Genomic DNA, 14,380 nt, shown 5'->3' on the forward strand with positions numbered 1-14,380 from the left:
GCTCAAAACCCTCTCATGCTTCATACTTAGAGCAAAAGCCAAGGTTCTCAGTTAAGAGTAGAACCTAAAATTTCCTACAAAGCTCTGTATGCTCTGCGTTCTCAACTGTGGCTCCCCAACCCCAGCAAGGCATCTCTCTGATCTCTTAACCATCTTTCCCCTCACTTTGTTTCAGCCACGTTGGCCTCCTTGCTGTTTCTCTAACATGCAGGCTTGTTCCTGCCATGGAACCTCTTTGTATCTGTTGATCCCTCTGCCTGGAATACTTCTGCCCCAAATATCCAAATTACTTGGTCTTTCGTCTCCTCCAGGTTTTGCTCAAGTATAAAATTCATTAGCGTTCTTCACTAACATTATTTATTACAAACACTAGTTGTATTCCACTATGATGCAGAACTACCATTCCAGCCCTGGACTGCCTTTTTCTGGATTTTATATAAAAGAAAAACTTACATCCTTAGGAGAATGCTATTTGGGTAACTGTTAATACCCAGCTAACTCTAACTTTACTGATATAAATAATATGGAACTCAGCACAAGCCTAGCATGTAGTAAATACTTAATAAATGCTAGCTCTTATTTTGTTTTTACTCAGAATGTCCTCTCCTACCATTTTTGCTTTTAGAGATCCCCCTATCTTTCAAGGTCCAACTGAAATGCCTCTTGTTCTGTGATGCCTTCTCCGTTTCTTCACTGAAGAGTTTTAGCAAACATGGCTAGATTTACCTAAGTACTATAGGGATTTATGCAAATATCTGTACTTGCCCTAAAGTCTTTGTAAATGGGAATCAGATATGAATCAAATTTATGGGTCCTCATAACAAAAAGTATTATGCCATGCAATATACATATATGTATATATATATTCTTATCAATAAAACTGAAACTAGATTATGTGGTATAGAAATTAAGCAATATAGGGTTTTTAAGTCATTGGAGAAAGTTTTTTTGAAGGAGGTTGAATTTCACCTGAACTTAAAATAAGGACTGAATTTGAATGAAGGGGCATGGAGAACCTATGCACAGCAGAAGAAACTGTACTCAAAAGCACAGAACGTGTGAGGGAGATGTGTGCAGAGCAAGGAAACTTGTAAACCCTAGAGGTTCTCTGCTAGGAGGTAGGAGTACGAGAATTGAAGAGATACAATGAGTTCCATTGCATGAGAGCTATTCATCAATATTTCTAATAGATACCAAGGCATCTCTTTCAGAGTATATTTTTGTTATTTATTTTGTTTTGTTTTGTTTTTTTGGGTCACAGGTACAGAGAATTAGATTATTATTATTATTTGTTCATAGCACACTCCCATCATTGGTCCATGAATATTTGTGTTTATTTTCTTTAGTTTTTTAATTGGAGTATAATTGCTGTACAATGTTGGGTTAGTTTCTGCTGTAGAACAAAGTAAACCAGCTCTATGTATACATATATCCCCTCCCTCTTGAGTCTCCCTCCCACCCCACCCCCATCCCACCCCTCCAGGTCATCACAGAGCACCAAGCTGAGCTCCCTGTGCCATGCAGCAGCTTCCCACTAGCTAGCTATTTTACACACAGTAATGTGTTTATTCTGAATAATATAATAAACACCTGTTAACGCCCATCCCAAAACAGGAAAAAAGAAAGCAGCTGATAAATGTGACTCCATTAAAATTATGAACTTCCTTTAATAAAAACTCACCTTAACAAATGCAAAAAAACAACTGAGAAAAAACCGTTTTATCTGTTTTTGTCTATTTTACGAATGCATCTCTACTTCAAGATCATAAATTTATCTTTTTTATTTAATGTTTTAAAGTTTTTAAGTCTGACCAATCTGGAGTTTGTTTTTCTTTATGGCTTGAGGAAAGAATCTAGTTTCACATTCCTATGTAACTTTTTTTTTTCCATTTCTCTCTCACATCTTTCTATCTTTTCCCACATGTTTTCCAATTGATATACTACACTCCCTTTATCATATTTCAGTGGTTGATATATGTGCAGATCCCTTTCTGTTTTTTCTATTCTATTCTATTGGCCAATTGTAATAATTCTGCACTGCCATTATTTATTTAACTTTAAAATAAGCCTTGGTATCAGATACTGCAATAATTTTACCTGTACCTTTCTTCATCAGAAGTGCCTTGACTATTCTTGATCCTTTATACACACACACACACACACACACACACATACACACATATGTATATTAAGTTCTTTGAAACATTCCATTGGGGTTTTATTTTAAATTTTACTGAAATGATAGATCAGTTTCAGAAGAATTGACACTGACTAAAGATATGTGAGACCTTTACAGAAAAAAACTATAAAACTTTATTAAATTTATTTTAAAAATTGAAATTAATGAAGAGTTATACCATGTTTATGGATAACGAGATTTAACGTTATAAGGTTTATACATTATATTGTAAATATTCAAGGAATTCATGACTGGTAAGGCATTCTATACACAATTTCTGCATTGTTAGTAAGCATTAGACATTCACAAATGACTTGAGTTCCATCTAGAAATTCTAATATGATTGATTGTCTTCATGTGACAAGAAAGGCATTGTGAAGCTATCATTACAAACAAGAAACAACTTTCCATTTTAGCACAAGACCCTCTTGTTTCTGTTTTTAGCTTACCCTTTTTAAAAAGAGTTTTAAGATACTTTGATTTTTAAAAATATGCAATAGTCAAAAACATATAGGAAGAGAAATACATAGGCATTATGGCTTTAGGGTTTTCTATTACGGTAGATTTCCTTCATGTCAAAAATGTACTTGTTGTGAATATGAACATTAGTCTTTCCAATTACATTTGTAGTCATGTGAAGGAATTCCAGCAGTGCCTAAGGCAGAAGAGCCAAAGTGCCATAGAGGCTAGTGAAACAATTTCTGTGGAATCTCCCTACTTAAGAGGCATGCCACATCTGACACACTCTCCAAGGGTCCTATCTGGGACTAGCCTGAACAAATTATATGTAGATTTAGCTCCCCTCAATTCTTAAATTGGTCCTTGAACATCCTCTCCAACTGTCCATTATTGTAGACCTATCCACAGTCCTCCACTGGAGCTAGAAATTCCCTTTGCTCCACATCCTACTTCAGAGATGTCATTCACTCATCTGTATACTCCATCATCTTCCTCCATCGGGGAAATTAGCAGATTTTTCTTGTGTTCTAATTCCTATATTCTTGGCCTACCTTTGCCGTTGCTGGCCTTAGTTGCACTGCATATCTCTTGTTTATTGCCTGGGGCTTCTCTGACACAAGGATATGGAGCACCAGTGGGGACTCCCTTGTCACTCTCATGTGTGGCCCAGAATTGTGGAAGCCTTTAATGGCCCGTGAGCAGCCTGCACCAATGTGGGGGTGAAAGGTAATGTAAACAACGGCTAAATGCTTCTCCATTTCATCCTTCGGGTGAACACATCAAAGATGTATTCTATACACTCATGAGAAAGAACAAGAGAAATCAAGTCCCAGTTGTCCATAGCAGTGATCAACTTGATAAAGCACCTTTTCATTAACTGTTCCTCCTGCTTTGTTTCACTCTCCCCCAGGCCCTCACTCCTGCTCTCTAGGATCATTTTCCAAATAAATCCTGCACCAAGAGAAAGCAGGCTAAGACAAGAAGACATACCTCATTTTCTCAAGGTCTCTCCTCGGTGGCTCCAGGACAAGTTCCTTATCTGTTTAAATGACCAATATTAATAGCAGAAGCCTAAAACTCCCATCCATAGTACCCTTCAGGAGATTATTGGCTCTCTCATTTTAGCACCTAGACTATAAGTAAGTAAGTAAGTGCTGTGTTTTACTTGATTTTGTACCCCAGAAACTCTAACTGTTCTGATACATAGGAAGCACTCAAGAAATGTTTGATGAATGAATGAATGAAAACAATGCTCTGTGTTTCTGTTCTGCTTTTTTAAGATATCTGTGGTAGGACTCTATGGCTAGGCCAGAATAGGATTAAGTCAGTGCCAATCATCAGAAGGTGTTTTAGGACAAAGTATAGCAGGGCTTCCAAATCCCATAGTGCAAGTGTCACATACCTGCTCCTCCATATGAGGCCAGTCCTGGTCTAACAGGCCCAAAGAATCCCTGCCCTGAGCTAAGGGTGTCAGGGACGGGTATATGATTAGGGGTTCCAATAAGAAGACTGAGCTTGTAAACTTTTGTTGGGGACTCAGAATTCAAATAAACCTACTGGTTTCCAGGGCTTTCCCTAAGAGAAAAACAAAACAAAATTTAAATCATGTTTCTTTCTTTATTTCTAATAAGCAATCAGATACTTTCCTAGTATGTTATTTAGAGAGACTGAGAACTTGTCATAGTACCTTCTAAAGCTAGTGGATTCCGTACTTCAATCTCATTTCTAAAATTCATAACACTGTCGAGGTACCAGCTCCAGCATCTGAAAAGTCCCATGGTATGCCTTATACTACTAATTCTCAACTTGCCAGGGAGTGGAGGCAATCGGAAAGGATGTTTCCTGCCTTAATAGTGAGGGTAGATGTAAGAAATTTTTAAAAGCCATACCAGGATTACATTTTTACAAGGCAAACTATAAAAGAATAAAGCTGAACAAACATTTTTGGCTGGTAAAACTGTATACAGAGGACAGGGTGAGAAAATATTTCAAAAGCATAATACTGCATGATTCTAAAAGGTTTGCAAAACACTGTTATTTAATCTTCACAATGGCATATGTCATGACTATTATTATTTTCATTGTGCAGATGACAAAATGAAAGTTCAGAAATGGTAAGAAACTTGTGTAAGTATGCACGTCTGGGAAGCAGCAAATCTATCCATGAAATTTGACGGGTTGTGAAGTCTTTTTTGTGTAATATCTACCTCTGGTCTTCATACCATAAGGAGAGAACTGTCATCAATGGGGAAGTGGCATCTCTATGTTTACTACCTAAGAGTTTTCAAAAAAATAGTTTATGTCTCTCCAAGAACTCATCTTGGAAGATGAGTATGGTATTTGGAAGCTTTGGCCAGAAGACGGCTTATTAAAGAAACTACACAATATTGTTTGTTGGTTTGTATTCTTTGCTGACGTTTGTTTTCATTCCCTTTGTTATTGATGACCTTCTCAAACAAGGATGGGAAGGACAACACAAACATTGAGAGAGACTATGCCCTTTTTATTCTAGTCCCGTCTTGAAAAAGGTTTTCAATCCCTGGCTGCATATGCCCTTTAGATTTTAGTTTTTAGTTTCTACAGCTGCTTATTGAATAAATCTCTTAAGTTGAATTGGTTATAGGCTCTTGTTTGGCCCACGTCTTTCCTGCCACACATTTTTCAGCAGTATTTTTATGTTGGGTATCTGTTCTTGGCATTACTTTCCCAAAGGCATTATTTTCCATTTAATATAATTACTTCAAATAATAAATCTAATGGGAGAAAAAGAACTATTACGCCTTGCTTTATTTTCACAGGAGACAAAACTTTGATAAAGAGAAAGGGCCATTCCAGCAAGTATACTTGCAAATTTTATGCATAATTGCATTTGATTTTTTTGACACAAATAAATCACATATAAAAGCTTTTCCCAGAGAAAAATAATTTTGACTCTGGAAAGAATTTTAAGATAAGCTTATAAATTCACATCAACAAAATAAAAATTGGCTTTTCCTAGCAATGAATTTCTAGTCGTCTTGTATTCTTATCGGACTAAATGCCTTATTGCATTATGAGCAATTATTGGGACATTGGCGTTGTCCCCCAGTATAAAGTGGAAAGCTTTTTTTCTTTTTTGTCATTGGAAAAAATTAAGGACTTGTTTGGGAACCCCGTTCAGCAGCACTAGAAGATCTATACTATTAATTTTTTTTAATTCTATTTTTTATCAGGGTTTCAGTCTGATAGTGTGCTCTGTTTGCCACGTGACCTCTACGGCAGTTTTGCAGGCATCCCAGTACTCAGAAGTCCCATCCCAGAAGAAGTCCTCAGTGTTTTCATTCTCACAGCTTATCTCAGGCAATTTGACTGGTTCAACACATGGCAGGATGTGTGAATGGAGAACAGAACGCCATAGAAACAGTACATTTGCTCTTCCTCTGACTCTGGAAAACAGCCACAAATGGGCTCTGTATTAAAATATTAGAATCAATGTTAAAATTTTCATAAATTTATAAAGTAAACATATATGTGGAGATCATACAAACAACTCTTTAAAATGCACTTAAGGGTGGGAACACACTTACACAGTGTGTTCCATGCCCTCCCCTTCCTTTTCCCCCTCTTTACAAAGTTGTTGTTTTTTCCTAAAAGTCTACCCATATTTATTATACTTGCCATAATAAAAAGGAGAAAAAACAAAGTGCTAAAGTATCTAATTGAAACGCTCACTTCTGTGAACATAGATAGTCCAATATTCTGCTATTTCCTAATATCAAGTGTTACAAAATAGACAATCAAAATTACTAAGACAAAATGAGGGTTTGGAAAATTATCGTTTCTTTCATCAATATTTTAAATAATGTTATGTTCTGAATGTTAATTTCTACTATCACTTTATGTTGTAAAAAATAACATATCCCAAATGTATAGGACTTTTTTAGTATCAGTTCTTGATAGTTGAGAATATTATTTCAATGGTTAAGCAGGAGACTCAAACTAGCCTGCAACTGAAATATAGAATGATTAAATATCTACAAATTTTGAATAATAATTTGTTTCCAGCCTGCTTCCTCCCTTCAGACCTCATGTCCCAAAATAAAAGAAAAGCAGGACTTGAGGCTTGGGTTGTCTGGATAATTGCTTTAATTTTATTGTCTATTATAATATTATATAAAGATGAAGGTGAAAATTCTGCCAATATTGTAAATGGTGACAACTTGCCTTTATAAACTTTACGCTCAGACTGTTGATGTTATGCAAACAAAATAAAACATGCCTATAAATAGAAAAACACAATGGTCTAATGAGAAAGGAGAGTATATTATATTTCCATTTATTTTTAGAAATGATGAAGCAGAATTCACCTGGTCTGTAGTGCAGATTCTATATAAAATCAATCAGCCGTGGAAATGTTGATTTTTAAAAACCATCATTTTGACTTTTCAAGATTCAATAGAAGACTCCTTAATTATCATTTTTTCAAAATAATGTGTGCAAATATATATTTGATAGGCATCAATGTAACATTTCAAATGTAACTCTACTTATGAACAGGTGTGTAATACATTTTCCTTTGTCTCTATTAACATCTGAAAAATAACTTATTCCTTTCTATTTAGGACTCAAAGTCTTCAAATAAATATTTTAATGTATTTAACTTTATGCAATTATACATGTAAGTTTTGGAATGCACATGTATAGGTATTTATAATAAAAAGCAGTGTAATAAATTGACGACATGAATGTTAACATCTCTTTAATTCTCTGTTGCTCTATACTCAGGTTCTTACATTCTAATCTCTTTGTGGTATATATTTATTTATATACTTTATGTATTAACCTGAATTTACTGAATAAAAATGACAGTAATACATATGCTACACAAGATATCTGTCTCTAAAAGAAATATTTATCTCTAAAATAAAACTAAATTCCTTAAGCATTTTAGCAAAGAATACAGCAATATGTGTTACATTTAACTACCTAATTGACTATACCAAGGAGATGATAAAATAGCTTCCAAAAGAAAAAGCAGAATTTAATATTCTGTGCTATTTTATATTAAGATATCAAATTGTATACAGTGGCTTTAACTCTAGAATCATAAAAGAAGTCAATTAATAACAATAAAATACTAATAAGAACTCATCTACTTAGTGCTTGTTAAAGCATTAGTATTAACGGAGCCACAAATCCAAAATGTCAGGACACATGCCAAGAATCTGTGTATAAGTATGCAAATTTTAATATAACTCATCAGTTTAAGTGATGGATCACCAGTGATATTTAAATCAACCTAAATGTTCCAATCTTGAGGAAAAATGTTTTCAATTTATTGGCTTTCTTTAGAAGGAAAACTCAGTAGAGGTTTTGGCATTGCGCAGATGTTTCCAGAAAGGAAACAAAAAGTGTACTGAAGTATGCTCACTGATTGACTGAAATCCTATAAATGAAACCCAGAAGTTCATATCTCCTTTGACTTTTGTCAGTCTTTAAATAATCATAATGAGTCTGTAAGTTCTAGCCAGCCTTGATGCTTACGCATCTTTAAAATCAAACTTCTACTTCTGCCAGTGTATTAACTTGCCTATATATTCACATAATTAGCACCTCATCATTTTATGCTGTTCGGGGACTTCCTCTCATCTTCCAATCTCACATCCAACATTGAGAAAAGCAGTCACTGTCGCCTCATAAAATTCTGCTGCCCTTCAACTTCTGCTATTTTTCTTGTATGAAAATCAGATGTTAAAAAGATGAGGAGAACTACGGGACAGATCATGAGAGTTTGAGATATTATGTAAAATATGGGGAAACGCAGAAAACTAAAACACGTTAGTCAGTCGGCCCAGATCCGTCCCCTTGGGCCCTCCTGGCACCTAGGGTTTTCAATTGGGCGTCTTCGCCTGCGGGGGCTGGGAGTTCAGCACCCTCACTACACTCCATCACTTGGGATGCTCTGCCGCGAGCGAGAAGAGATAATTCCTGCTTGGCTGCGATTTATGTTGACATTTAATTTAAAAACTAGATGTCATTTTTTTTTTTTTTTTTTTTTGATAACGGCTTCTTTGATCAACCTAACAGTCTGGATGACCTGGCCGCCATTGCTATTGTTGTGAAGTGAATGTTTTACGCAGCAGATAAAGAAAGAAACTACTTTTTGAGAAGTTCCTCCGTGGTCAACTAGTTTTTAGGCTTTTGCTCCAGTGGCACATGACGGAGCATCTTTAGAGATATCTGGGTTTCCCTTTTATCTCTTTTGTTTTGGAAGGGGGATTGGGTTAAAAGGTGAATCCCACAGGCAGCCTCCTGCTGTTCGGTCTTGGCCAAAGTTTCTGCCGGTCAAGTTTGAGGCTTGGGCCAGAGAAGCCGGCGGACGCTGCGGATTGACCGGTTCCTCACAGTAGCCGCCTGGCAGGTCAGCCAGCGTGACATTTGTCGCTGGACTCTTACGAGGGGTTGGGGAGGGGTCGCTCCTGAGCCCAAATCGCCGCGGCCTCGGGTAGAGCGGCAGCTTCTGGAGAGGAACTCGGTGGCTGGAGCTGCGGGGCGGTGGGCGTCGGGCACCGAGCTGCACGCCCCAGGCATCGGGTAAGACACGGTCCCCGGCGATCTGGAGGTGGGAAGGGGTCAGGAGGAGCCCCGCAGCCTCTGGAGCGCGCGGTCTCCGGGAGCCGGGGTTGCGTCCTGTGTGGGGATGCAGAGCTGAGGCTGCGCGCCCGGGGCACGTATCTCCATATCGGGTCCGCGCGCCGACCCGCTACTTTTCAAGTGCTATGCAAAGGCTGAGAAACTCACAGGCTCTTTCCCGAGCCAGGACGGCAGGGCTGGAAGCAGCCCGCGGGCCTTGGGACGCACCTGTTGCCAGGGGACCAACCCCCTCCGCCGCCACCGCCCACCCCGGCCGCCAGGGCGCGGCGTGTGGCCCGAGGGAGCGCGGCCCCGTCGCCCTCTCCGCTCCGGGCCCGCCTGAGCCCTCTGAAGGAGCCCTCGGCCAGGGCCAAGGGCACGGCGCGTCTCTGGCTGAGGCCACTTTGGGCTGCCGCAGGCTCGGCCCAACGCTGGCTCCCTTCCACTCCCCTCCTCGCACCCGCCGGCGGTGGTGGGTGGAGAGACGGCCCATGTAAGGAAATCCGTCTGCTTGCCCTCGTGGGCTCGGAGCCTGCTCCGTTTCGGGCTCGGGGGCTTATCCCGAGGGGCCGAGCCCGGGGGTGGAGGAGTCGAGTGGAAGTGAACTCTCAGGGTCCACAATGACTCCGCGAGGCAAGCGTGTGGGAGCAGCGCCAGCGCTGCCTGGTGGACATCTCTGCCTTTTGGGCCCTGGCGAGTATCAACCCATTTTTTGGCGAGCAAAGTTGTGGCTCCTTCACTCACTCTCTCTCTTTTCCGAGGGAAACAAGCCTCCTAGGAGAGTCTGGGACTCCTGGAAGGCCTCGCTAAAAGTGCTTGCCTTGCTGGGGCCCTGGACCTTGCACCATTCCACACTCACGCAAAGCGGCCCTTGGGGAAAGCAGAGGGCGATCAGGGAGAGAGGACGCATCCCTAACTGCGACCAAGGGCCCCCGGCCAAGACATGGCAGATCTGCCACTCCAAGCACCGCCGCGTTACTGCAGCCAAAAGCCCCTTCGGGGTGGAGAGGGTCTGGTCGGTGCAAGCGAGGCCCTGTCGCCCCTTCCCCGCCCAGCGCAGCCCCCCTCGGAGCTGCCCGCGGTCGCCTATGTGCCTATCTCCGTGGAAAGGCGGTGCGGAGGCAGAGAGGCTTCTGGATCCGACTCCCAGAACCCCGGCCCCAGTCCTTTCAGCCCAAGTGAGTTATTCAGTTTGTATTGGGAGGACTTCTACTTCTCCCCACCCCCTTTTCCCCCTGCAATTTTACCTTCTCTATTGATTGGCGGGGCGGGGGGAGGGGAGATTTAACCCTTTATTTCATATTGTCCCCTGAGAAAATAGGGATTTTTTTTAAAGGTAAAATACCTTTCAGCGGCACGATTTTTTCTACTCCTTCATTTGCAACCCTTCTGCTCAAAGTAGACTTTGCTACTTCCCGAAATCAAAACTGAGCAGCAGCGTTCTCATTTGGGGCATGGGAAGGACAGACGTCAATGCCCAAGGGTCAGGAAGGTGGATCTGGAGGACGTCGGGGGCCAGGCCTGTGCATTGGCCCAAAGGCGGGGAAGTCGCTTTAGCTCCTGTCGAGCTCTCTCTGCCCCACACCTTGATCAGCAGGAAAGCCGCTGAAGCCTGTGGTCTGGACCACGCCTCTTCCCCAGCTTCCTTCCATCGCCTGGGGCGGTGTCCGAATGTATGCAGATGTTCTGGAACCCTTTTGCTCAAAAGCAGCTCGGGGGATGTCATTATCTGAGTTCACATGGGCGAGTCCAGTGAATTATGAACAATTCCTTTTGCTTGGATATTAGGAGTGCGTTTGGACATTACTCTTTTCACATCCAATCGAATCTCTTGGATTCTCCGTTTTAAGAAACTTTCCTTCTATGGAGGTGTAGGCGACAGGAGGATAAAAGGCTTGTGTCCAATCTTCAGGGGCACTAAGGTCCTGGCCTTGACAAGCGGTGTTGGCCATTTCCTTTATTTTTTTCTTTACAGAGAAGCAAAAGTCGGTGTAGAAAAAGCATCCGTTCCAACACTGCGTCTCCCCACCCGACTTGTACTGCCAGTGGTGCTTTCGCGGCGTGACCGTCTATGAGACACAGCCTCGCGGAGCGCGCAAACTCCGGCCCTGGGCGTGCATCCCTCTTCTGTTGACCGCTCGATTTGTGTCAATGGAAAGTGAGGCCTCTTTTACCTAACGAGTCCTGGAGGCTTGCAGTGACTCTGCCGCGCTGTGTGAGGCCCCAACTGCTCGAGGTTCCGGGATTGTTTCGGTTTCGCACTTTCCACCCAGACACTCAGCCATAACCTAGCACTTGTCTCTGGTTCCTCTGAGCCGGGAGCTTGGCGGTGCCCACGTTTTTCTAGAGGCCGCCGCCGGGGCAGTTTCCCTTACGGGAATTTCTGCCTTGTCGCCCCTCACGCTGCTTAGCTAGTTCCGACTGACAAAAGCACAGCAAGACGGAAGAAAGATCGGCGCCGAGCTCCCCACTCGAACCGAAGGCTACAAACTCCAGGCCTCCTCTTTATCCCCAGAATGGACTGTGCGTGGGAGCGCAGGGCCCACGCGCGCACGCATAAGGGGCTCTTCAGATCCTTATGGTGCCGAACCCCCCCCCCCCACACACACACACGGTGTGTTTTTTGACGCTGAGCTCCCGCTCTCCCCGGACCGCTGATGTGGGGCGGCCCCAGCCGGATGAAGCCACCCGCCCCGGCCGCGTGGCGCTGAGCTGCAGATGCTCTCTCCGCGCGCACGCACAGCAGTCAGAGGCCCTCCAGCCGAGCCGCAGGCGGGGGCCGCCCCTCCATCTTCAGCTAGCGCCGGGGTCCAGGGGCTGCGGGGTAGACAGGGCAGGAGCAATCTCCCATGGAGTTCTTGGGAACCTTTCCAATCCTTAACTCCCTCCCGCCTCCTCGGCTGCTTTTCCTCTCCTCCATTTCTCAAGTGGCTCTTATTGTAAACGCCACGGTTGGTTTGTTTCTTCAGTTCCAGGTCTAAGAAGTTACAGAATCTGACAAAATTGAAATTCTTTCAGTAATCTATTTTTCAAAACGAAAGGGAAGATATAAAAAGCAAGAAACCCATCTCCACAACAGTGTCAGGGGGCATACCCGTCACCAGATATGGACATCCCATTCAAACCACACCGGAGGGCCCAATAAACAAAATGAACACAATGTCAAGGTTTAGGGAAAGAAGCCTAATGAAATAAACTTCAGGCAGTGCATGCACTTCGACAGGCATTCTTGCCCCTCTCGCCCCAACCCCCAGCGCATTGAACCTGCCCTTCATCTGCATCTCTGTCCTTGAAACCATTCCACTGAGACTTCTTTTGCCTACATTTTCCAAAAACTTGGGAGTAGCTGTGAAAGGGAGGAGAGAATGTTTCAATTCCTCTTTCCATCCCCAGAGAATCTCCTCCTGGCCCCCTTTCCTTCCCTTCCTTCGGTTCCTTTAGGTGTGACTTGGTTAGGGAAATCAGGAAGGGGAGTGGAGGGAAGGAAAGTTTTTTTAAAAAAATCCAGAAGGCGCGAGCTGGAGCGGTGAGTGTGTCAATCAGAGGGTTTTGTGCCTGGGGGCTCCTAGCGCTTCTGAGCAGAGGTGTCCCTGGGCGGCCCCACAATGAATATGAATAGGAATCCTTGCTAAATGGGACAGCAAAGCGCACCGCCCTGAATGACTGCACGTCATCCTAACCAGCCCAGGATAGATAGGAGTGTTCCTTTTGTCTCTTTTCTCCGCCGCAGCTCTATAAAAGCCCCTCTTTTTCAGCGTGAGTTGAGTTCAAGCACACACCAACTAGCTGTCCAGTAAACAGCCAAACCAGAGAGAGGGGAGTGGGGAGGGAGAAAGGCGGGGAAAGGCAGTGCCTCAGCTTTTCTTCTCATTTCTTGCCGCTGAGACGTGGGTTACTGGGCTGCAGCTTTTTTTTTTTTTTAATTCAAGGTTTTCTTTAATTTCCTTCCTAAAGTCTCACCACAGTAGGGCCGCATCCCCTGTAATAAAATGAATTCTGATTCGAGCTCTGTCTCCAGCAGAGCTTCATCTCCGGACATGGATGAGATGTATCTGAGGGACCACCACCACCGCCATCACCACCACCAGGAGAGCCGTCTCAACTCGGTCTCGTCCACGCAGGGCGACATGGTGCAGAAAATGCCCGGGGAAAGCCTTTCGCGGGCCGGCGCCAAAGCCGCGGGCGAGAGCAGCAAGTACAAAATCAAGAAGCAGTTGTCGGAGCAGGACCTACAGCAGTTGCGGCTGAAGATCAACGGACGCGAGCGCAAGCGGATGCACGACCTGAACCTCGCCATGGACGGGCTACGCGAAGTCATGCCCTACGCTCACGGGCCCTCGGTGCGCAAGCTCTCCAAGATCGCCACTCTCCTGCTGGCCAGAAACTACATCCTCATGCTCACCAGCTCCCTGGAGGAGATGAAGAGGTTGGTTGGTGAGATCTACGGGGGCCACCACTCTGCCTTCCACTGCGGGACTGTGGGCCACTCGGCCGGCCACCCAGCGCACGCCGCCAACGCCGTGCACCCGGTGCACCCCATCTTGGGAGGCGCGCTCTCGTCCGGCACCGCCTCATCCCCGCTGTCCGCCGCCTCGCTGCCCGCCATCGGCACCATCCGGCCTCCCCACTCGCTGCTCAAGGCGCCCTCCACCCCGCCCGCGCTGCAGCTGGGCAGCGGCTTCCAGCACTGGGCCGGGCTGCCCTGCCCCTGCGCCATCTGCCAGATGCCGCCGCCGCACCTGTCCGCTCTCTCCACCGCCAACATGGCACGGCTGTCGGCCGAGTCCAAGGACTTGCTCAAGTGAGCAGCGGGCCGGCCCGGCTGCGGAGGATGAGGGGAGAGCGGCGGGAGGGCTCGAGGTGCCGGGCCGGGAGGGCAAAGGGAGGCTGGGCGCTCGGCCGGAGGGCGGGAGGGAGGGCGGGGGGCTCCTGAGGCCTCCCACACCGTCTGAGAGATCTCAGACCCTACTTGACCGCCGGAGGGAAAGGACTAAAACCAAACTGCAATTTCTAGGTGGTAGCGAAGGGGGGCTCGAACCAGACGTCGTGTGTCTTGCATGCATGCTTCTTTTCTCCATGCCGCGCCGGTATTTCTCACTGCCATACGCTCTTGTCAAAACGGCATTTGTT

The 14,380-nt window shown here is 44.5% G+C and overlaps 1 protein-coding gene across 1 annotated transcript; it reads left to right on the forward strand.

Annotated features, from left to right (window-relative positions):
* The first annotated feature begins 13,239 nt into the window (after positions 1 to 13,239).
* OLIG3 (oligodendrocyte transcription factor 3) lies at positions 13,240 to 14,055 on the forward strand. Its single transcript, XM_032651803.1, has one exon. It carries the CDS (start codon positions 13,240 to 13,242, stop codon positions 14,053 to 14,055), a length of 816 nt encoding a protein of 271 aa, XP_032507694.1.
* Positions 14,056 to 14,380: the final 325 nt, after the last annotated feature.

The sequence above is a fragment of the Phocoena sinus genome, chromosome 12 (genome assembly GCF_008692025.1).
Source record: "Phocoena sinus isolate mPhoSin1 chromosome 12, mPhoSin1.pri, whole genome shotgun sequence".
Taxonomy (NCBI): domain Eukaryota; kingdom Metazoa; phylum Chordata; class Mammalia; order Artiodactyla; family Phocoenidae; genus Phocoena; species Phocoena sinus.